This window comes from Monomorium pharaonis, chromosome 10, assembly GCF_013373865.1.
Source record: "Monomorium pharaonis isolate MP-MQ-018 chromosome 10, ASM1337386v2, whole genome shotgun sequence".
In the NCBI taxonomy this organism is placed as follows: Eukaryota; Metazoa; Arthropoda; class Insecta; order Hymenoptera; family Formicidae; genus Monomorium; species Monomorium pharaonis.
Window position 1 is genome coordinate 9,691,759 of NC_050476.1, and position 25,354 is coordinate 9,717,112.

Sequence of the window (25,354 nt, forward strand, 5' to 3'; positions counted from 1 at the left end):
GTGCGATTCTGAATGATCTCATCAAGTAAGTATCAAATGATTTATGTACGTGCCTAAAACATATTTTGTTACAACAGCCGTACATCGGCGCTTGACCTCTGCAAGATTTGCATTATTTGAATGTGCGATTTTCGTATGATCTCATCAGTAAATATCAAATGTACATGCCTAAAACATATTTTATTACAGCAGCCGTACATCGGCGCTTGACCTCTCAAAGATTCACATTATTTGAATGTGTGATTTTCGTATGATCTCATCAATAAGTATCAAATGTATGTGCCTAAAACATATTTTGCCGCAGCATCCGTACATCGGCGCTTGACCTCTGAAACATTGGTCATCCTTGAATGTGTAAAGTTTGAAATATGTGATTGTTCCCTCTACTGAGATGTGTGAAGAAATATGTGATTGTCCCCTCTACTGAGATGTGTGAAGGGCGTGCAATATAAGAAGAGTTCTGACAACGGTATCACATCAGTTAATCGAAAGAAGTCGGAGTTTCCCCTGAAAATGAACTATTACGTTCCGATTCAGCAAAATGAAACGTGTGATAAACCGTAAGTATTTTTTAAATTAATTAAATCAAATTTTGTTACATATTTAATTGGATTTTATTTTTTATATCTTGCAACATTTTTTTCTTTACAGAACAATGTCGCAGCAGCGTCATACTCCGCGCATTCTGGGGAGGAGATTTGCTTTGACGGCTACATTCTACAAATATTTGGATATAGAAATCAGTGTGGGACTTGAGCCTTTTGTAGAGATGATTCTTGGTGACAACAAGGGCAATGAGATACCACTGTCACGTAATACCTGGGTAATAATGATTGAGAAACGGACAAATATCGAGCAACTCCTGCAGTCGACAACCGCTACATCGTTGTGGATTAATGATCTTTTCATCGAAGTCGTTAAAATACGTAACGAGAGTATCATAAAATTCACTTTAAATAACAAAATTATGCACATGAAACCATCGACTGTACAATTTTTACTAAATCTTGAAGATGTTATCAATAATGCATATTTTAAGTTATGGGATGATATGCATATAGTAAAAGAACGATATAATCAATTTGTAAACTGTTTGCGGCGAAATAATATTCATAACAAGTGCGATGCAGTCAAATTGTTAAATGAAATATGTGTAAAAACTTCGCTCGTAGATTGCGAACTGATGGTTTATGCATCAGACAATATTGTATACGACGCGTTACAAAAGGAATAAATGAAAAAAAATTATAAATAATTATTATAACTTATTTTCTCTCTTCCCTATTCCTTTGCGGTATAATGGCGTGCGCAAAACCGAGTAGGAGGTACATAGATAAGATGGGTGGGAACGCATGTATGTAACCGCATATGAAAGAACGCAACGAATGAAAGAGAAAGAGCGAGAGAATGATAAAACTGTATGGCTGGAAATATCGCGTACGGATGAGAGAGAGAGACAAATTCGGAATAGAGAGAGAGAGCGAGCACCGCGGCGATGGCTGCTACAACAGCGGCGGCGGCGGCGGCGGCGGCGGCAGGGGCAGGCGGCGGCGGCGGCGGCGGTCGCGGACCCCGATTCCCTCTCTCTCGCTCCCGGGTCGCGGACCCGAAAATACTGCGTCAGCAATTTCCGCACCGCGAGATCCCCCTCCCCGCGTGACGTCATACCCCCGCGCCTATGGGTACCCCCCCGCACACCTGCACCCACCTCGGAGCCCCGTAGTTAGAACTGTCTTAGTATTAACTATTCACGCATTAAAAATTAAGTGACGAGCATTAATATAGTATATTTAATTTGTATTAATATAAAAATGTCGTTTACATACAAATATAATACATGGCCAAATAAGTGTGTGACAATCATTAATAAGAAAAAACAAGAAAATAAGCGGAAAAAATACTCACAGTATTAGCAATTCACGAATTACAAAAAGAACAAGTTTATCATGGAAAGCGATTTTGGGTTGAACTAATATTTAAAAAACGCGATACTCATGGATTTTATCACGCAATTTTTCCAGTTATGTCATTACATGAAAGTCGATTCAGGAACTATTTTCGCATGACAGCAACGCAATTTGAAGAATTATTATTTTTAATTGCTCCTCAAATTACTAAACAAACGGTGGTTCGAGAGCCAATTTCTGCTGAAGAATGATTATCAATGACAATAAGGTTAATTTCAAAAATAATATAATTATATTATTTGTTTTTGTTTTTGAATGTATTAATAAACTTTGAATGTATTACAATTTTTATTATACAGATACTTGGCATCTGGTGATTCTATGACATCTATCTCTTATCAATATCTTATTGGTTTGACAACTGTGAGTAATATTATTGATGAAACGTGTAATGCTGTATGGAATAATCTTTAAAAGCAAGTACTTCCATCTTCTTTAACAAAAGAAGATTGGTTAAACATTGAACATGATTTTGAAGAATTATGGAATTTTAAACATTGTGTTGGAGCAATTGATGGGAAACATATATTGATACAGGTATATATATTAATATTATACATTACACTGTTAATATAATTTAAATATTATAATATAAAAAAAATTAATACAAAAAATAAATTTAATTTATATAATAATTTATTATCACGTGACATTTACTGCAGATCATAATTTATGATTTTTAAAAAATACAATTTATCAACACAATCAAAAATTTTTGCTGTAGTCTACTTGACACTACAAATGTTTTTACAAAATATAATAATATAAAGCTTTTTTTATATTAATCTTTTAAATTTAGATTATACATATTAAATGTTTATTTTATTGTAATTCGATCCTTTATTTAGATAATATAATTTGTAATATGTTAAATTATCATAAAATATATTAAATGTCGTAATATATTAAATTATCGTAAAAATACATTTACATTTTTATTTTATTAACTAAATGTTTTATTTGCAAAGGTCATAATAATGATAGTATAATGATTTTGTGTACTGATTACTTATTAGTAACAGTATACTAAAAAATGTTTTGCGATACTGAGTTTTAATAAGATATTATTACGTTGTATTAAATTTATAACAACTTACAATTTAATACTAGAATACTAACACTTATAATTTTATATCCTTATATTTTAATACTTACGGTGCATTCACATCTTGGCAGAAAAGTAAAAAGCAGAAAACCAGAAATTCAGAATTCATGCTGGTAGTCCATTTCTGTTTAGAAAGAAAAGTGGAACAGGATGTATTATTAGCATGAGTTCTAATTGATTTCTGCTTTTCTTCTTTCTACTTTTCTGCCAAGATATGAATGCTCTCTTATACTTATAATAAGTTAACACTGAATAATATACAAAAATTTATTTGAAAATTAAATAGCTATTTATTTTTTTAGTGTCCTAATAATTCGGGTTCATCATACTTTAATTATAAAAATAACCACAGCATTGTTTTGCTTGGAATATGTAATGCAAAGTATATATTGTAACGTGCGCGCCGCGGAAATGAAAGACACTTTTAAACTTTAAAACCAAGCAGCTTTATTAACGCGTCCGACAAGGCTCGAGACCGAGATTAGACTCGTTGTTGACAAACGTTGCCAAGAGCGTGACAATTGACAACGCTCTCGGTAAAATCAATGTATCGATCGGCTTCGGAACAGCTGAGTCGCAGTCGCGGAGTATACCAGGTGACGCTCGTAACAATATTTACATTTGTGGACATTGGAGCTTACGGTCGACGCAGTGACGGTGGCATCTTTAAAGATTCCTTGATTAGACAATCTTTTGATAATAAGCAAATGAATTTACCAAAAGCAGAACGTCAGATGGACCTATAACGTCAGATGGACAACCTTTATCATACGTACTCGTGGGAGATGAAGCGTTTCAATTATCAAATTACTTACTTCGACCTTACTCAGGAAGAGAAAATCTAACTGAAGATCGAATAATCTTTAATTATCGTCTTAGTCGTGCTAGAAGGACAATTGAAAACACTTTTGGCATTTTAGTGAGTAGATGGAGAATCTTAAGACGACCCATCATTTGTAATGTTAACAAAACGATGAAAATAGTTCAAGCAATAATATGTCTTCATAATTGGCTTCGTTTACAAGACATTGAGGAAAATCAATACGTACCTCCATCAATGATTGATCAAGATACTCCAAATGGTTTAATTCCTGGTTCTTGGAGAAAATGCACTGAAAAATGTGCACTTCGTGACATAACTAAATGCGATACTAATACCAGTAGTTGTCAAGCTATAAACAAATTCAAGAAAAATTTTATCGATATTTTAACAATGAAGGAGCTGTACCATGGCAATTTAATCATTGTTAATATTTGTATATATCATGTTTTATTTCTAATTAAAGTGTAAGAAACACTAATGATTAATTTGCATTTTTTAACTTTTTTATGGTTATTTATATTATTTACTTATGAGCATATTATCATTCAATCTTTATTTATTGTAATTTTGACTTTGTGAAAATAATAAAAGTGATATATATTTTATTTATCATTATTTATTTCCAAATCTAAATTGTTTTAAACTAGAATAATTATAAACCTATAAACGTAATATTTTCTAATATAAATCTATAATAAAAAATAAAATAATACATAATGTAATAAAAAAAATTATGTATGTTCTGCCAAAGCATCGTATATTATGTCTAAAAACTTTTTCATTATTTCTCGGCGTTTGCGTAATTGCAATTCTCGCAACTGGCATCCTAACATTGACAAAAAAGCATCGATTTCATCTGGAACTGGAGGAGCGAGGAGGTGGAATATTAATAGGTAGGTCGTTATTGTCGCACAATGAGTTCGCAAATTTTTCTATTGCACTAGTAGACGTCTCCAAATTGCTTTTCTTTTTTTTATTCCGGAGCCCACAATCTATACAATATAAACAATGAGTCATATTACTATGTTAATAAAATGAGACCATTTACATTAGGATGAGTGAGTCCCAGATGCGCACAGTAATAAACGGACACAGCAAGCTGAGTGAAACGGACACAGTAACAAACGGACACAGTAATAAACGGACACAGTGCGAAACGGACACAGTAACAAACGGACACAGACCAAATGCGCACAGAGCGAAACGGACACAGTGCGAAACGGACACAGACCAAATGCGCACAGAGCGAAACGGACACAGTGCGAAACGGACACAGACCAAATGCGCACACTGCACATGCGCACGGACCAAATGCATACACGGAAAGTCGCAAACCCATGTGATGCAGTGAATGCTTTGCACGCACACACACACACACACACACACACACACAGGGGGGTGCAAGGGTGACTTTCGGCCCCCCTCCCGCACCCATCCGTCTAAGTTGTTAATCTATGTGGACTTTACTCTGCTTGCAATGTACATAGATTGCATTTGGTCCGTGCGCACGTGCAGTGTGCGCATGTGCAGTGTACGCATTTGGTCCGTGTGCATTTGGTCTGTGCGCATTTGGTCTGTGTCCGTTTCGCACTGTGTCCGTTTCGCTCTGTGCGCATTTGGTCTGTGTGCGTTTGTTACTGTGTCCGTTTCGCACTGTGTCCGTTTGTTACTGCGTCCGTTTGGTCTGTGTCCGTTTGTTACTGTGTCCGTTTCACTCAGCCTGCTGTGTCCGTTTATTACTGTGCGCATCTGAGACGCTCCCCATTAGGATCAGGCTACAAATGACGAAGGAGTTCACGGTCATACAAAAAATACGGACATACAGATTCCCGGTACTTATATATATATATATATATAGATATAGATATATTTTATATTCAATCAGTACGTACTTGGTTCTATATTTTCAATAGAATTATATTCAAAATCAGATGACTCTTTAATATTACTCACGGTGCTGTAAATATTACAATTATTATTATAGATTATAATATTAAATATAATATTTTTAACATTTATATAAAATATGTAATTCTTACGTTTTCAACAAGCAAGAATCTAGTAAAAATGTCATTGAGTCGTAATGAGGCCATTTCTTTCCAGCGTCTTTTCGAGCAGACCCACTCGCATTAGTTTCTGACCTAATTATTCGTCGGTATGTGTCATGTAAACTTTTAAATTTTACTTTACATTCATTGGCTGTAATTTTTCCATTTAAAGCATTTGCTACTTCTTGCCATAAATTTTTGATAATTTTTATGCTGCGTTGTGGTAATGGAAGTTTATAATTCCAGAGAGGCTCTCGTAACTGGACTTCTAAAATGAGAGTTTCCTCATCGTCATAATTCAGTTTTGCTTTTAAGCCTTTATCTGAATTTCTTTCTTTTGCACAAGAATTTTGTTCAGATAGTATTCCTTGTATTGGCGTAACAAAATCTAAACATAAAATTTAAATATATTATAGACAAAAAAGTTTTCACATTATTTTGATACAATTATTCAATTAATTACTTGTATCCCAGGTAGCAAGCTCACGTCATTTTGACGTCCCAAAATGGTCATTTACTGACTATTCTTGACGTCACGAAATGACGCCCTTATGACGTTAAAATGACGGTCGAATGTCACAAATTCCTGACGTCATGAAATGTACCGTATTTTGACGTCATAGAATGACGTGAACAATATGTTGTCAAAAAGATCTCTAAAAGATATCCTGTTTCTGAAAATGATAACATAAAGAGACTTCTAAAAGATAACATATAATGTCAGAATGTTAACCAATGCGTCGTTTTTTGAGAACAGAAAGATATCATGAAACTAATATCTAAAAGATTTCGTAAATCGGATATCTTTAAAATGCAACTAGAGATAAAAAAATAAAATAAAAATTTTATTTTTTTTTTTCATTATTCTTATCAACAGTACGTACTAAATTTGGGACAAATTTTTATTAATTAATTAAATTTAAATTATATTATTTTATTTTACTCTTACTTGCCGCTGGTAGGTTTTGAACCCGGGACCTTAGGATTACAAACCTTGTACTCTATCTGCTACGCCAGTTTGAATCATCGATATGGATACTTGTTATTGCTACATATATCTATGACCTAGTTTACACCGAGCACTTGGTACGCGTATCAAATAGTAATAACTAGTGAATGTGTTTAATCATTGGCTGATCAGCTTAAATTCACTACTTGATACGCGTACCAAGTGCTCGGTGTAAACTAGAGCTATATGTTATAAACTGTCGCAATTATATTATTTTTTATAAAAGCAATTAAATTTTGCAAAACATATTAAAAATAAATAGCATTAACTTATTTACTTATTAATTATTGTTAAATTTAACTTTTTCCATAACCTTCCCAGATAGCCAGTTTGGTATAATAAAGATATTAGCATATTCCTATGCATTTATGTCGTCCGTTGTGCTGTTGTTTGCTAGCATTCGATGTCGGAAATAAAATTCTTTGCACGTTTCAAACATTATGCTAGCATTACTTAAGATCAGTGTCGAATGCTAGCAAATAACAGCACAAGGGACGACGTAATGCATAGCAAGATGCTAACATCTTTATTAGCAACATGAGAACAATTTGTGCTCATACATACATTTGTGGCTATCTGGGATTTATAATTTGATGGAAATTGCGATCTATTTAGCACTAAGACTTTGAAGCGTTCAAATGATTAATTTGACCATTTTGAAATTATTTCCAAGATATCTAAATGTTTTCTTAAAAAAGTTCTCTTAAAGTTGAATATATAATATGCTTATATAATATGCTTATGCCTTACGCCTTAAATCTCATTGTATAGACATCGCTTTAGACCGTGTCTAAAATACGTCTTAATGACGTCTTTATGTCCCGATTTTGGATGTGTGCTGTCTGGGAAAATAATCGTCAGATCATGACTGAAATATGACTTCGAAATGACGTCATCATGACGTCAATTTTAGGTCATGTAAAAAAATGGTCATTTTGACGACATATGACCAGATATGACCATTTTGGGACGTCAAAATGACGTGGGTTTGCTACCTGGGTATTAATTTATTTATTCACAATTAGATAGAAAGTAGATTATTTGTAGATTCCATAAGTATCTATCGCTTTCGCTCTTTCGACTTTCTTAATCACAGCAGTTTGTTACGGTTTTAATTTGTCATATCTTTGCTAACTCCTAATTTGTCAAGTAATCGCGAATGTGCGTAGCTGCCATCGCCACGAGTGTTGGCGCGGTGCGGTGAGACGCGAGGGCGGCGAAGCACAGGCAGCGGCACCGCTTCTCCTTCTTCCCCCCGCCGCCGGCAGCCAATGCACACAGTGGGCCGCGCTACAGCTCGAGCGTCTCGGCTCTTCACACGGCGCGCTCTCATTCGTACAATTTGCAAAATTTATATCTCGATTATTGATAGACCTAACCCAAGACAATATTTGACTTTTATGTTCATCTCGATCCCGTCTATCTTTCCATTACGGGATGGCTTCCGATTACATTACACCCTGTATATAAGTACAGAGTGTATCGGTCGCGCTATTTTTTATATCTAAGGCCCGGTTCCACAACTCACGGTTAACTGCTAACGGGAGGTTAATAGATTTTCTGTCTCTCCTTAGATAATAATACAGAGAAAGATAGGTAGTCGATTAATCTCCCGTTAGCAGTTAACCGTGAGTTGTGGAACCGGGTCTAAGAGACTAGTCAATACTAGTAATTTGTAAACGTCATGTGATAAAAAAAACAAATATGTACAAATATACATATACATATACGTATATTATACATTTTTAATAAAAATAATATTTAATTTGCAATAGAAAGCAAGTATAATTTATTCTTATACAAAATTAAAAAATGTAAATTGAAAATATATACTGCGGCAAAAATATGACAATATGGAGAAATCTGGTATAATATATATGGCTGATGTGTAGAGTAAACTGATTTATCGTATAAAATATATTTTTCGTTAAAACATTTTTGTCGTAAAATATATTTTAATTTATATTTTTATTCCGTGCATTCGGAGCGTGCAATAAAAGAAAAATCCTTTATGACCTATCCAAGAACAGTTTTTGAATCCAAAAATAACATAAAATGAACTATTATAGAGTTTTATTAGAATACTATTTAAAAGCTATTTCGAATTCATTGCGAATTTTTATAGAGTATAAAAAGAATTCTTTTTGTATCTGAAAAAGAACTCAGAATGGGTGACATAAAAGGGAATCCTTTTTGAACTCTTAAGAGTCCTTTATTTCAGTGCTTGAGCCTAGTTGCTTTTTTCGAGCCGATTCCCGAACGCGCCGCCTCCTATGCCCTCACTACCGCGCGCGGCCTTGACGGCCGAGCCGCCGATCTCGCCCGTACGCTTTGTCTTAGGAGCAGCTCTGTATAAGAAATAGTGCCCTGCACCACAAAATTTATTAAAATTACTTTAAGTAAATAATTTTTGTTTTTATAAACAAAAAAGTACTAACTTTTTTATTACTAATTTATTTTATGTAGTATAACAATATGTAAAAACATAATATGTAAATTAGAATTTTGACAATAGTTTTCCACATCACCCGTGAGATACTATTATTGATGCGTTTTTTTTAAGTGATTTCCCCAGTAGGCCTAATTCACTAAAAGATGAAATATAATATACAGCTTGGCAGGAAAACAAAATTTTATATATTGTAAGATATATAAAAACGACAGGAAAATTAGAAGAATGCCAAGCTATATATTATATTTCATTTTTAGTGGATTAGGCCTACTGAGAAAACCACTTTAAAAAAAGCATCAATAATAATACCTCACGGGTGATGTAAAAATTAAACTATTGTCAAAATTCTAATTTATATATTATGTTTTTACATATTGTTATACTACATATAAAATAAATTAGAAATAAAAAAATTAGTACTTTTTTGTTTATAAAAACAAAAATTATTTACTTAGAGTAATTTTAATGAATTTTGTGGTGCAGGGCACCATTTCTTATACAGAGCTGCTCCTGAGACAAAGCGTACGGGCGAGATCGGCGGCTCGGCCGTCAAGGCCGCGCGCGGTAGTGGGGGCATAGGAGGCGGCGCGTTCGGGAATCGGCTCAAAAAGGGCAACTAGGCTCAAGCACTGCTTTATTTAGATCAGAAATGGGATGGAAAAAGAATTCATTTTATAATTCGGGAATTCAAAAATAATTCTTTTTGGATTCTCTGTGCTATCTGGGTAACCTGTTATATTCGGTTACATTGCTGTTACCTGCTACTATATTACTGTGTTCAACTAATTCAGTTAATAACCAATAATAAAATAATAATTAATATATCTATTTTTTCTTTTTACTATATTGCTTCTATGTATAATATTATATTCTGTGTATATTATATTATACATTGGGAGCTTTCCAGCAAGAGACACAAATCGACACAGCAGTATTTCTGTCTTTGTTTGATATTCAGTTAGAGACAAAGACAGAATTACTGCTGTGTCGATTTGTGTCTCTTGCTGGAAAGCTCCCAATTTTTATTCAACATATGTACAAAAAGTATCTAAAATGTATCTAGATACATTTTGAAATTATTGTAATTGTATTTAGTTATGCATTTAAAATTTATATCTGTATCTATATCTAGTTAATATTTTCTTCAAGTATCTGTAACTGTATCTAGATATTTAAAAAAATGTATCTTTTACAACACTGTATATGTGTATAATATAGGCGATTTTTGGCGATCGTTTGGTACATCCCAGTGAACACAGTAATATAGCAGCAGTGTAAAAGCAATGTAACCGAATATAACAGGTTACGTTACTCTGAAATTACACGTAACTTACATGTAAGTTACAATTTCCGACTCAGCAATATAACATGTTATAATTACATGTTATCTAACCGTTACACAACAGTTACAAAAAAAAATAAAATAAAAATTTCATTTTTTTGAAATTATTTTTATCAACAGCACATACTACATTTAGAATAAATTTTTATTAATTAATTAAATTTAAATTATGTTATTTTTTATTTTATTCTTACTTGCCGCTGCTAGGTTTGAACCCGGGACCTTAGGATTACGAACCTTGTACTCTACCTGCTACGCCAATTTGACTCATCGATATGGGTACTTGTTATTGTCTACATATACCTATATGTACTCTGACGCGACTATATTATTTTTTATAAAAGCAATTAAATTTTGCAAAACATATTAAAAATAAATAGCATTAATTTATTTACTTATTAATTTCATTGTTAAATTTATCTTTTTCCATAACCTTAATAATTTGATGAATTGCGATCTATTTAGCACTAATCTTTGAAGCGTTCAAATGATTAATTAGATGGTTAACTATTATATAGATCGTAATTCTAAGAAAAAATTGAATAGTATACATTTATTATTCTGTTTTTGTTCAGCACATGATGAATTTAGATTTTGTGCATTTTTTGTGCGCAGTACTTGTAGACAAACCGTTATTTTTGGAAACATTATCTTTATAATAATTTTTTTTATTATTAAATAGATCTGTCATTCAGGATGTTATAATGTCTGATTTCTGAGTCAACTACGACGCATCGTTCCGTAATAACATTGATACGAACGTGTTATGTTACGATTATACAATTTTTGTTGAATAACTGTAACGCCAAAACGATGTATAACAGCTAGATCACTTGCGTATAACAAATATTACGTAACAGGTTATTTCCATGTCATATAGCACCTACATATCACAAGAATAATAATGTTAAATTACATGTAACTTCCATGTTATATTGCCGCTATAAAATGTGTTCACTGGGATGTACCAAACTGTACCAGAACCAATAAGATAAAAGTTTACTTATATCCCATTGGTTCTGATACAGTTTGGTATGCTTTGGTACATGTACCAAACGATCGCCAAAAATCGCCTTATGTATATCAATGTATATACATATGTATGCATGTTGCGCTGACATGCGTGATAGTTATTTCCGGTAACTTTAGAGAAAGAAGTATTAAAAAGTCTGTTTCTCTCTCACACCTCTTCTGGACACCGTTTTCTATACACAAACTGTAGGCATTTGCCGGTCCATATCTATAAGGTCTATGATGCGAACAGACCGTAGTCACTTGTTGGAAAACGCCTTTATTGTAGATAAGGCCTTAAGGAAAAGAGATTAACGAACAAACTTTACTAACCTTATTTCTATCGTTTTGTCGTTAAAGAATCTGATTCTCAAGACGATTTTAATAAAATGTTATAAAATACTTATTACCCCTGGGTAATTTTTTCTTTTCTTTGATATTTTGAAATTTTATTAAAAATACTGTGGAATGAAATAGAATATGATCTAGAGGTGTCCGCAAAAATGCTTGGTATAATTGTAGCTGGACGACTCGTAAGTAACAAAATTATATTTATTGTGCTATCGCTCGTTGATTATTAGTCTTAAATTTATTTCAATCAATTATGAAACATATTTTATAATTAATACTTCAAATAATTTAAAGTTTTATTTTAATTAATCCGTTAATATAATAAACTACAAATACTATTACATTCACAATTGATCTGGATCTGTTTTGTGATAAAAATAGCTTTAAAATTTAATACTATAAATTTTATTAATATAATTTATAATAAATTTAATATAATTTATGTATCCTAGAATTGAATTTTACATAAAATATTTTAAAAGATTAAGTTATTATGACTTAATTTCTTAGATTAATTAAGATTAATAAATTCTATCTTAGTGGTCTTGTTATATATTTTTATATTAGTAATTCTGGATTAATTAGTATTATTGGGGCAATTGCGATAAATCTGGCCTTTCAAAATAAAAGTGTTTTTTGGAAGTATGTTTAGTGGAGAATAAAATCCAAGTAACAAAATGACGTTATAAACTTGGTCTATAATACATAAAGTAAGGGTAGAGTAAAGAGTAAGAGTAGAAATAACGATTTGCCATATAACTTTCTACAATTTTATGAAACTAATGGCATTACTTGCACTGGTTACAGCTATTTCTGTGCTCTAATTGACCTAGCGTAAATGTAAAAGATAGAGTAGGAATGAGAAATAAAATTAATTTATTTTGTTTACACCCTTACGCCTACTGTTACTTCTTACTCCAGGCTTACTCCATGTATTGTAGACCATGCTTTAATGATAGTAAATTTTGTTTATAAAATGATCAATTGATGTTTTAAGTTAAGTCTTATAAGATCCAAAAATGACATCAAAATGTTATATCCATGAAACGTCATTGCCTGACATCTTATTGGTGACAAAAATGAGACCAATATGTGACTCAATTTTGACTGAAAACAAATTGCACTATATCCCTAATCCGATTACCTGCAATTACTTAACCCATAGTTACATTTATTACAGCATTGCTTAAAAACTTTTGCAATCAAAAAAGCAATCACTCATCCACCATCAAATGTTGCTTGATCTTGAAGATTACATGGAAACTGACACTTTGTGATAATCCATGAATACTTGATGTTTATAGATATATATTTGTTATCGATCATAATAGATGTTGTCAGAAAAAAGAGAAACATATATAGTTAAATTATATTATTTTTAAAAACAAATATAAATTTATAATTTTTTATTGAAATTTTTATACATATATGCAAAATAGCATGTGGAATAATTTATGAAAAAATCTGTTCTTGCTGTGTGTATGTATTCAAGCAAAAGTAAAAAAATAGATGAATATCTAATACATATTTTAAATATTAAAAGCATTGTTGGTACTTTTAATGCTCAAAATAAGTAATAATTACTGGTCAATTTAATACTGTCTAGTAATATATTTCTAACAGGTATCTGTAGTATAATCAACATTTATTATAAAAAAAATTTGTACATAATTAAATAAAAAAAGATAAAAAATGTAAAAAAGATTTTAAGATGACTTTTAGATGATTTTAAAATAACTTCAGTTGGTCTAAGAAATTACATTTTATAAATGTTTATTATTAATTATTGATGTCATAGACCATAAAAATTGACATCATTATGTTGTCATTATGTTATTTAGGAAGAAAAAAGGTAAAAAAATTGTGATCAATTTCTAAGAATAGCAGAGAACAATAGAAACCAATAGTAGGAAAAAGGTATATATTGATAAAACTTTTTCTAATCAGTTTGACTTTGACATACATTGTCGAGATCATTACCTGAGTAATTTCCAAGAGATTTTAGTTCTTGCTATTGTTTGTTTAAAAGTTGTTAATAAAAAATTTTTTTAAATTATAGTATGGAAAATTGGAAGCCCATGTGAAATAGAAATAGAAATTAAAAAACTAGTTCCACTGTTTATTTCCACATTGTTAAGTGTCATGAAGTTATAATTTTTTTTATGGGCTACGTTTTTCCTTTTCACCTCTACGAATTATGTGTTTCACATGGATTTTCGACTTTCCACATGAAGCGAGGTTCATTTCCTCTCCTGTGCTTGTGGGACAAGACGAGATACATACATAATTGTTCTGTTCTTGGGTTTTCAATTTTCCGCACAAAATTTTTTATTTATTCCGTTTATCGTCACTTATTTTGTTATGTATTATCAAAGATATTTTTTCTATTTTTCCCGTATTTTTCGTTAAAAATGCTTTCAAAAACGACTTTTCTTTTGAGAGACTAAAGTTATTGTAATTTTCCCGCATTATTTTAAATGAATATTAAGCAACAATTATATAAGATTTTTTATTATAAATGTTGATTAAATTTAATTATATAATAAATATTGATTATATTAATAAGATAAAATACAAAAATAAATAAATAATAGTTATGATATTTATATCATAACTATATATTTTTAAATGATATAACAATAAGATACAAACATTTTTTTATATTATATATATATATATATATATATAATATGTATAGGTTTGTTATCTTAGGTTATAATAACTAACATTATAAAATCATTGTTATTATTCATTTGTTTATAAAAATAAATATTGGGTACTAAACTTAATTTTAAGTGATTTTTTTGTGGAAATGAACGGTTATTTTAAAACAAAACGATAAGTACATGTTATTCAAAATATTGTCTATCCTTAGCGACAACTCTTTCCTATCTTTCTGGTAAAAGATGGATTTTTCGGCAGAAAAACGACTCGTTTTTTGAGGTTATCCATAAATCGAGCTATTTTTTGATATCTGCAAAAGAACTGAGAAGTGTTAATCAGAAAAGTGGTTCTGCATAGATCGAAACAAGTGGTAATACAGAAGGAGCAATGTCCGGCGAATACGACGCGCGCGCGCGAGTGGGATAAAACATCTCATCCGAGCAGCTCTAGCATTTCCTTGATTGGTTTTTAACGACATTGGCGTGGCTGAGAATTGTTGTGTTGGAAAATTTGTCGTGTCTTTGGCATATTCATTGACTTCAAACATTTAGAGACGCCTACTTCGGTCACATTTATACATATACATATACATATATATATATATATATATATATATGTGTGTGTGTGTGTGTGTGTGTGTGTGTGTGTATATGACACATTATATATGTGTATATATATACATATATATATATATAATACCCAGCTAACCATTTGCTGCCAAATTGTCAGCAGACTGCTAAAAATTTCTTGCGGAATCAGGCTGCCAAAACCGTGGCCTACTGTGTCCTCGAGTGCGCCCCAATTGCAAGCAAAAATTGTTATCAAATCTTGATATCAAATTGGGTGCAACACCAGAGCAGATCTGTCACTAACAATATAATGACAAATTCACGCAGCAAATTGGGAACAGATGTTGCAACGTAAACTCACAGCAGATTTGCGCCAAATATGCAGCAGCTCTGTATTCATAAATGACGACAGATTGGCGACAGATTTGTCGAATCTTTTCATTTTCACAGTTATAATTTTATTTGAGAATCAATATAAGCAGTCTCCTGGGAAGATTTATTAATTAAAGAGTACGAACAGATTGAATAATTTACTCCATCCTCTCCTTAGCATTTAATATTTTCTATAGGGAGTCTTCAATTGACCTATCTATTTTCTTCCTTTATATCGCAGGTATATCATCTATTCTAGGTGCAATTAATTTCATTAAATTTCTTGTAGTTAATGTCACTCCAAAAAAATGAAAATACTACCAGTTCTGTATCATAAAAGTATAATGTGGCGATCCTCCGCCACATCGGACTCCTCCGCAGGCGCAGTGAAGGAAGGTAATTTTTGCTTACCTTAGTCGCGCTGCGAGTGATCTTTATGTAACGAGTTGACTGTATTTTAGACCTTGTTTAGTAGACCTGTATTCCCGAGAGAATAGGCCGTCTATCGACGGTGCTGCACTTTTTATTGCCAATTTGACATTTCGACAGATCTGCTGCGTTTCTGGTATCAATCTGTCGCGTACTTTGACGCACAAATGTTGTTGTAGTTCTACAACCAATTTGCTGACATTGTTTACACTTTGGTGTTTGTCGTCAATCTGTTATCAATACTTTCAAAAAATCTGCTTGCAGTTCACTATTATTTTGTCATGTATTCTGATGACAGACGTTGCTAAATATTTGCTGCATATCTGCTAATAGTGTTTGCAATGACAATATATGTTTCTCATTTGTCGCCTTTTTGGCAACAGAATCTGTTGCCAATATTTGTCACAGCAAAAATGGTTATTGGGGTGTGTGTGTGTATATATATATATATATATATATATATATATATATATATATATATATGCTTCTGCCAATTCTTTAAGCGTTTGACATTGATCTTTGTCCAGCAATTCCTCCAATTCTTTGTTTTCAAATTTTTTCAGTTGGCCAGAGCGCTCCTTGTCTTTCAAATAAAAAAATATTCACTTTTGAACCGTCTAAACCGGTATTCACAAGTTGAAATGGAGCACAATCTCTATAACTCTGCCAAAAATTATCGTATCGAGATGAACAAAAGCTCAAATTAAAGCTTAAACTTTTCTCTTAAAAACTATATAAATACTTGAGTTACGACAAACGTTTTACAAAATGGCGGACGTTGAAATAGTGCTTAAAAAATAAGAGAAAAACATTTTTTTTTAATTATTGGGTAGCTCAAGAAAGTCAACTTTCTGGTTTAAAAATTATGTTTTCCATTTTCTATTTATCCATTTTTTAACAAATCCATCTTTGGAACATTTTTCTGCGATTTTTTTAACAGCTACATCGTTTTGAAGAAAATGTTACAAAAATGACAACTTTTTTATAATGTGGCCTGCTATAAGTCCGGATATGAATCTTATAGAATATTTATGGAATATTTTAAAACGAAGCGTTAGAAAATATAATGCTTAAACATTAGTAGCACTCTGCAACGCCTTGCAAGAAGAATGAGACAACTTAAGACAAGAATAAATAAGAAATTTAATTCACAGTATGTTTTAACGAATACAAAAATTATTAGATGCAAGAGGAAGCTATACATATTATTAAAGACACATTATTAAATACACACACTGGATCAGATTCCTGCTACGTTCACGTTGTTGATCCTGCGTAATGCCAAGAGCAGGATGTACACATACACATACTCACGATATTTAAATCCGATCGTTTACTTAAAAAAAAAAAAAAAAAATTTTAAACTTTGAAGTTTTTATTTCATTTCCTTTTTGAAAAAATTTTTCCATGACAATTTGTTTATAAATTGCCGATTTTTAATGAAAAGTTGTCGTTCTTGTGGCATTTTCTTCAAAACAATGTAACTCTTAAAAAAAAATTGTAGAAAAATGTTCCAGATGGATTTGTTAGGAAATAAGCTTAAAAACTGATACATTTTTTAACCAGGGGTTTGTTTTTTGAGCTACGCAACAATTAAAAAAAATTTTTCATTTTTTAAGTACTATTTTTAACGTTCGCCATTTTGTAAAACGTTTGTCGTAACTCAATTACGGTTTTCAAGACAAAAGTTTAAGCTTTAATTTGAGCTTTAGTTCATCTTGATACGATAATTTTTGGCGGAGTTGTCGCTATTAAAAGATATTAAAAAATTCGAGAAAAATTAGGTGGCCCGTTTTTTTGCCGGTGTGTGCATATATACTGGTATATATAAAATAACGAGACAAAAATTTTGACCGAATTTTTAGGCAATCTACAAAGTGATGCAACTTTGCGAAAAATCATCCAAATTACATATATTTTTTTTTTAAATTAAAGGGCAAAGACTACTTTGAAAATTCCTAGGCGAAAGTTTGATTTGTTAAGTGTGAACTTTTTGTATCGCATGAAAACCAAACATGTTTTTTAATTGAAAAAAATAAAAGTTTGTTATCATTTTTTACAAGTTTTTTGTTAAAATTTTGCTAATATTAATCCAAATTCTTAAGGTTCATGCTTTTCTAAGCAATTTAAAAATTAAAAAAAAACATGTCGATACGATGTTTTTTGTTGATTGCACACGAGTTTGAAATTTGCACTGTATTTTAGAATATTTTAGCGAATACGGTATTTCTTGAATATCATGAAGTTTGAATATCAGTATGATATTGCACATTGATTCGTGTTTAACTCAGTCATACCGCCGTCATCAGAGTAACTTGATGTGCACCACGTGGAAGTTGACAGTCGGATTCTGCACATCATGTGGCTCTGAAAAGGGCTGATTTTTAAAATAAAATTTGAATTTTTCTGATGAGTATGTGTATATTTATGTGTAGGTTTATGAGTGTAGATGAATGTGTATGTTTGTGTACGTGTCTATGTGCATGTGTGTTTGATAGTGGATATTCTTTCCCCGTCGTCCAGTTGCACGTTTTTCCATGTTGATGCATGCTTGAATTTCTTGTTGCGGTATTTTATACCAAATTCGCACCAGCAGTTCTGACAGGTCATGGAGATTAGTTGGTGGTCTCTCCAGATTTCTAAGCCGTCGTCCCATTAAATCCCAGATATGCTCAATGGAATTAAGGTCTGGGCTCATAGGAGGATGAGGCAGAACGATAATATTGTTTTGTCTAGTAATTATTGCTGGGTGAGAATGTGCATAAATACGAAATTTCGTCCAATACGACGTCTCACTCACAATACATGCGATCTCAAGAGATCATTAATGTAGTCACTCCTGGTGATGGTTGGATGACCCATTCAATGCGCCCATTGTACCAGATTCAATCCCATACCATAAGAGAACCACTTGATCGTTGAAAGCATTAACGGGTTGTACGCAGGAACGGTCGTAACGATGACCTCGACGACGCCATATACGAACACGTTTATCAGAATTGAACAGGCAAAATCTCGACTTAGCAGTAAATAAAACATTACGCCATTGCCTTTGAGTCCAATTCTGATATTAGCATTCATGCTAACCTGCCTCATGTAAACGATTTCTGACAGTTACGTCAGAAATTCGCCTTCCAAGATTTAATCCATCAAGGATTTGACGCGCACTTTGATCAGCTTTCTCACACAGTAGCATAAATGATTTGACGGTCTTCTCTAGGCATAGTGATTCGCGTTCGACCAGAACCTTCATGACTATCAAATCTTCCTCTTTGTTGAAAATTTCTACGAGCACGAAAAACCGCAGAACGATAAATTTGCATTTTTTCCGCAACATAACGCACCGTATTTCTTTCTTGTAGAAGGGCAACAATTTGCGCACGAGAATTTTAGTTAAATGCTGCGGCATTTTTTATTTAACATAAAATGCAGTGCAAACACTGATCTGAGCAGGCTGCGAACTTTCTGTTGACTTCAGTGAAATTAACGCTATATCAGGCTATTCGCTATATTCAGATCAGTAAGTGCAATTTTCTACCGATGAATTTCAGGACCACATGATGAGCAAAATCCGACCGCTAATCTCTACGTGGTGCACTCTGATGACGGTGGTATAATTGAGTTTTAACTCGTGTTCAGAATAAAAGCAATGTGCAATATCATATTGATACTCAAAGTTCATGATATTCAAAAAATACCGTATTTATTCGCTAAAATATCCTAAAATGCAGTGCAAATTTCAAACTCGTGTACAATCAACAAAAAACATCGTATCGACATGTTTTTCTTTTAAATTACTTAGAAAAAAATAAACTTTAAAATCTGGATTAATATTAGCAAAATTTTAAGGAGAAACTTGTGAAAAATGGTAACAAACTTTTATTTTTTTCAATTAAAAAAAACATGTTTGGTTTTTAAGCGATACAAAACTTGACACTTAACAAATCAAACTTTTGCCTAGGGATTCTCAAAGTAGTCTTTGCCTTTTTATAAAAAAAAAGTAACATGTAATTTGGATGATTTTTCTCAAAGTTACATCACTTTAATTGCCTAAAAATTTAGTCAAAATTTGTCTTTTTTTGCGCCAGTGTACATAGCACAAAATTTTTATTTTTAATACAAATAAATATTCTGAGATAAGTTAATACTTTGTTTTGTGATTTATTTTTAGTTATATTGAAAGAAAGAAGAAGAAACACTTTATTTGAACCTAGGATAGAAAAAAAATGAGTGGATGCGTAAAAAGAGAGAGAAAAAGAGAGAATTATGAATAGTTAAGAAATAATAAGAAGAAAAAATAAGGAAAGTAACATAAAGTAAGTTATGTATAGCATGTAAATAAAGCCCCACGCACACACATAAGGGGGAAATTGACCCGTCGAATTGGCTGAAAATGCAATATGTCGTAGTTGATAACCTCCTAATCAAAATGGTTCGAGATCCAAAATCAACCGTTATCGTATATATAAGTATATACAGGGAGAATTTTAATGGCTGTCCTAACTTTTTATTATGAGAGATAGGATTACCGACTGCAATCTTAGTACACACGTGTACGGCATTTGCACATGCATATGTCGTACATGTGTGTACTACAATTGCAGTCGGTAATTTCATCTCTCATGGTAAAAAGTTGGGACAGCCATTAAAATTCATCCTGTATATGTGTATGATATGTGTACGTATATATATATATATATATATACAGGGTGTCCCAACATGAGTCAATGCTCGTAAAAAGGTAGAAGGGATCAGGATGAACATAAAAGTTCGATATTGTCTTGGGTTAGGTCTGCAAATAATCGGGATATTAATTTTTCAAATTGTGCGAATGAGAGCGCGCCGTAGGAAGAGCCGAGTCGCTCGAGCCATAGCGCGGCTTACTGTGTCAAGCATTGGCTGCCGGCGGGAAGGAGAAGCGGCGCTGATGCATGTGCTTCGTTGCCCTCGCGTCCCGCCGTACCGCGTCAAGATTCGCATCAATGGCCGCTCTCACCTCTCACCGCACCGCTCCCAGAATCGAGTCGTTACGCATATTCGCAATTACTTGACAAAATTATTTAGCAAAGATAGGACAAATTAAAACCGTAATAAACTTATGTGACTAATAAAGTCGAAAGAGAGAAAGTGATGGAAATTTATGGAATCTTGAAATAATCTAATTTCTATCGTAATTGTGAATATAGTAAATTAATGAAAGTTTTTGGTACATTCACGATATATTTTTCCTTTTTCTTAAATATCTTATTTACAGTATCATACAATTCTAACTTTTTTATCGAATTGTATCGTACTGTTAAATCCTTGATGAAAACATTGATAAAAATTCGTAAATTCATTCATAAAATTATTATCGTAAATTCACGATTGATTCTCAAATTGATATTTTTTTTTATTTGTTTATTATAACATTTGCCACATCGAGTTCTCTCATCATTACTCTTTTTCTTTTATACGACACATTCATAAATATTTCTTCATATTTAATCAAAATGATGCAACAATGGAACAAACTTTTCTAACATGAAATGCGAGAACGATAGAAAATGATATTATTTCTTTAAATTTGTTCTTTTTTATTTAGAAAAGTGATGGATTATGAAATAGAAATCAATTAGATTCTCGTGTTTCTATTTTAAATAAATCACTGAAAATCTATTGTAATTAATAATGCAATTAAAGATAGAAGAAGTTCTAAGTTTTCCATCGTCATGAAAGAAAACCCTTAGTTGTATTGACAATACGTGATGTTTAACGTTAATTACGCTTAATCTCTAAGCATAATTATCGTAGAAGACACATCGTGCCTAGTCTATTGTTGCACGTGTATTGCACGCATCGCCCGTTGCGGTGCTCGGCGGCGCGAGTCAGCTGGTTGCTATGGGGAAGAGCGTTGTCGTATTGTTGGTTATGTCGGTTTTTGAGCTGTCAAGCTCGTGTATCGGAATGCTTTGAATAAATTCCGTACTTTCAAGGAAGCGTGCTATCCTATTTCGTGCGCACGGGAGTGCGCAATTGTGTACAGAATTTGTAGAGTTGGCGAGTGCAAGAGCGCGACGCAAGAAGCGCAACACTATTGTGAAATCGTCACATCAACAGGGGGGCATTTTTCTATGTGTTATTACAAAGAGTGTAACAAATTCACGCATTTTAGTAGACACCCCTCTCTCCTTCTCTCCCTCTCTCCCTCTCTCCCTCTCTCCCTCTCTCCCTCTCTCCCTCTCTCCCTCTCTCCCTCTCTCCCTCTCTCCCTCTCTCCCTCTCTCTCTCTCTCTCTCTCTCTCTCTCTCTCTCTCTCTCTCTCTCTCTCTCTCTCTCTCCCCCCTCCCCCTCTCCTTCCCTCCCTCCCTCTTTCTCACTTTTCCTCTTAGGTACTACATACACAAATACAATAAATATTATCACTTTTAATAACATTTCCAGTTTGTACTATTCTATTTCCATTTTGTGTAATTTAAATAAAATTTTAGCAATGATTATTTCTTTATATCTTTATTATTAAACACGCTGGAAGAACAAAATTAGCGAGAATTATCACTAGAACTGCGATAAATAATCAGCACGATACTTTCTCTCTGAATGTCATATCGTGTTTTATGTTAAAAGTGTTAAAGAAATAGTAATTTTGATTAAAAAATTTTTTATGACACATAAAACTCAAATAGTATTGATTGGAACTGTTGTTACAAATGCTGTTTATTGTGTTTCTGTAAATACTTTAGAGGGAAAGATATTCTGCTAAATTTGCGAAATACATCTTTTAATCTTTGTCTTTTTAACATAAAAATTGCAGCAACGTTCTGCTTTATTTTTATAAAAAAACTCTAGAATTGTAGAAGTGTTAGTGAAATTATTTTCTTGATATTAAGTAAGTCACATTTCAAAGCAATACGAAAATTATATTAAAATGTAAAAAAATAGCCCTGCAAAAATTTGCTTGAATTCACTTATTCGTTAAAAAGTAATGTATCAAAAATTATCGCACACGTACACACGCATACGCGCACGCACGCACGCACGTAACAGTGGTAATTACTTGTATACAGTTATTAATATACGCGTCGAGTATATGTATTATAAGTGCAGCAAAGGAGAAATCCTTATTTTGTAATAATATTTATCAATCTATCGTCAAGTACACCTGCCCATACGTTAATCGTCCAGCGATATTGAAACGCAATTTGACGAATGGCGTGAGGATTTTCGTTTGACCATTTCACTGAATTACGCGAATTAAATACACCATTAGATGTAAACGTAGCCTCATCTGTCCAGAAAAGACTGCTGGCAAATGAAATATCTCGTCGACACTGTGCAAGAAGTCCTACAATGTTTTATTAATGGTTATCAAGTCTTGAAACCGTTGTAATATCGAAGAAAAGAATTAAATAAGAAATCAAAAATACCTGCACAAAAGTGGACGCGTTATATTTCATCTCGCGGAAGGAGTTGCTGTACGTGCTGATAGTGAAATGGATGCAATTCATTTTTTTGCAAAGTACGATGCATCAGTATGTCATAAGAATACTTACCACTCTGTTAATAATTTATGCCTATTTTATCGACCTTAAAACAATTTTTATCAACCAGGGTAGGCAGCACGGGTAATGTTTCTGATTTTCAATTGTTTTGTTTCTTCTTTTCACGTCTTTCGTATCGTGTGTGGTGAACGTTTAAGGTTATTAAAGCGTACTTAATAATGGATTTTACGGCAACAGAATACGCAGATATGATTATCTGTTACGGTGTGGCCGGGGAAAGTGCTCGTGCTGTAGAGCGTTTGTACGCCGAGCGATTTCCGAATCATCCGCATCCTAGCAAATGTACAATAACAAGATGTATCCGACGATTAAGAGAGACAGGATTTGTCTTGCTTTTTTTAAACGAGATTACTATTTTTTTAATAAGATTACTATTTCTTTAACACTTTTAACATTAAACACGATATGACATTTAGAGAGAAAGTATCGTGCTGATTATTTATCGCAGTTCTAGTGATAATTTTCGCTAATTTTGTTCTTCGAGCGTGTTTAATAATAAAAATATAAAGAAATAATCATTGTTAAAATTTTATCGCACTCGCCAGCTCTACAAATTCTGTACACGATTGCGCACTCCCGTTCGTACGAAATAAGATAGCAAGCTTTCTTAAAAGAATAGAATTTATTCAAAGCACTCCGATACACAAGCTTGACAAGCTCGAGAACAGACATAAACAACAATATGACAACGCTCTACCCCATAGCAACCAGCTGACTCGCGCCGCTGGGCACCGCAACGGGCGACGCGTGCAATATGCGTGCAACAATAGACTAGGCGCGATGTGTCTTCTACGATAATTATGCTTAGAGATTAACGTTCAACATCACGTATTGTCAATACAACGAAGGGTTTTCTTTCATGACGATAGAAAACTTAGAGCTTCTTCTATCTTTAATTGCATTATTAATTACGATAGATTTTCAATGATTTATTTAAAATAAAAACACGAGAATCTAATTGATTTTTATTTTACAATCTATCACTTTTCTAAATAAAAAAGAACAAATTTAAAGAAATAATATCATTTTCTATCGTTCTCGCATTTCATGTTAAAAAAGTTTGTTCCACTGTTGCATCATTTTGATTAAATATGAAGAAATATTTATGAATGTATCGTATAAAAGAAAAAAGGTAATAATGAGAGAACTCGATGTGGCAAATATTATAATAAACAAATAGAAAAAAAAAATCAATTTGAGAATCAATCGTGAATTTACGATAATGATTTTATGAATGAATTTACGAATTTTTATCAATGTTTTCATCAAGGATTTAACAGTACGATACAATTCGATAAGAAAGTTAGAATTGTATGATACTGTAAATAAGATATTTAAGACAAAGGAAAAATATATCGTGAATGTACAGAAAACTTTCATTAATTTACTATCAGGATTCTAAATAATGCATTACGGTTTTATTAAAAAATATTTTTTTAATCACTAATGCGAAGATCCTTAATTACGCATTACTTTCTTAATAAGTAATGCGATTTTTTTCATTACACATTACTTTTTTAATAATGAATGATTAAAGAAATAATTATTTATTAAAAAAATAATAAGTAATGCATTATTTTTTAATTTGCATTTTTATTACCCTGTTTACTATATTCACAATTACGATAGAAATTAGATTATTTCAAGATTCCATAAATTTCCATCACTTTC

At 32.3% G+C, this 25,354-nt stretch overlaps 2 protein-coding genes and 1 long non-coding RNA gene across 3 annotated transcripts in view; 2 read left to right on the forward strand and 1 right to left on the reverse strand.

The window, feature by feature from the left end:
- Window positions 1-3,462: 3,462 nt before the first annotated feature.
- LOC118647733 lies at window positions 3,463-4,370 on the forward strand. Its single transcript, XR_004964907.1, has 2 exons — window positions 3,463-3,991; window positions 4,098-4,370. It is a non-coding gene; the product is annotated as an uncharacterized LOC118647733 (long non-coding RNA).
- A 1,324-nt stretch (window positions 4,371-5,694) lies between these two features.
- Window positions 5,695-11,794, reverse strand: LOC118647755. Its single transcript, XM_036293195.1, has 3 exons — window positions 11,773-11,794; window positions 5,935-6,331; window positions 5,695-5,852 (listed from the first exon to the last, which is right to left on the reverse strand). The coding sequence occupies exons 1-3, from the start codon at window positions 11,792-11,794 to the stop codon at window positions 5,777-5,779; spliced, it is 495 nt and encodes a 164-aa protein (XP_036149088.1). The 3' UTR covers window positions 5,695-5,776.
- Window positions 11,795-12,019: 225 nt separating this feature from the next.
- The window catches only part of LOC105839090 (protein OPI10 homolog), a 32,725-nt gene continuing 19,390 nt past the window's right edge, over window positions 12,020-25,354 (forward strand). Inside the window, exon 1 of the mRNA XM_036292826.1 lies at window positions 12,020-12,290. Coding sequence (XP_036148719.1) covers window positions 12,261-12,290 — 30 coding nt within the window. The 5' untranslated portion in view covers window positions 12,020-12,260. The remainder of the gene's footprint in view (window positions 12,291-25,354) is intronic.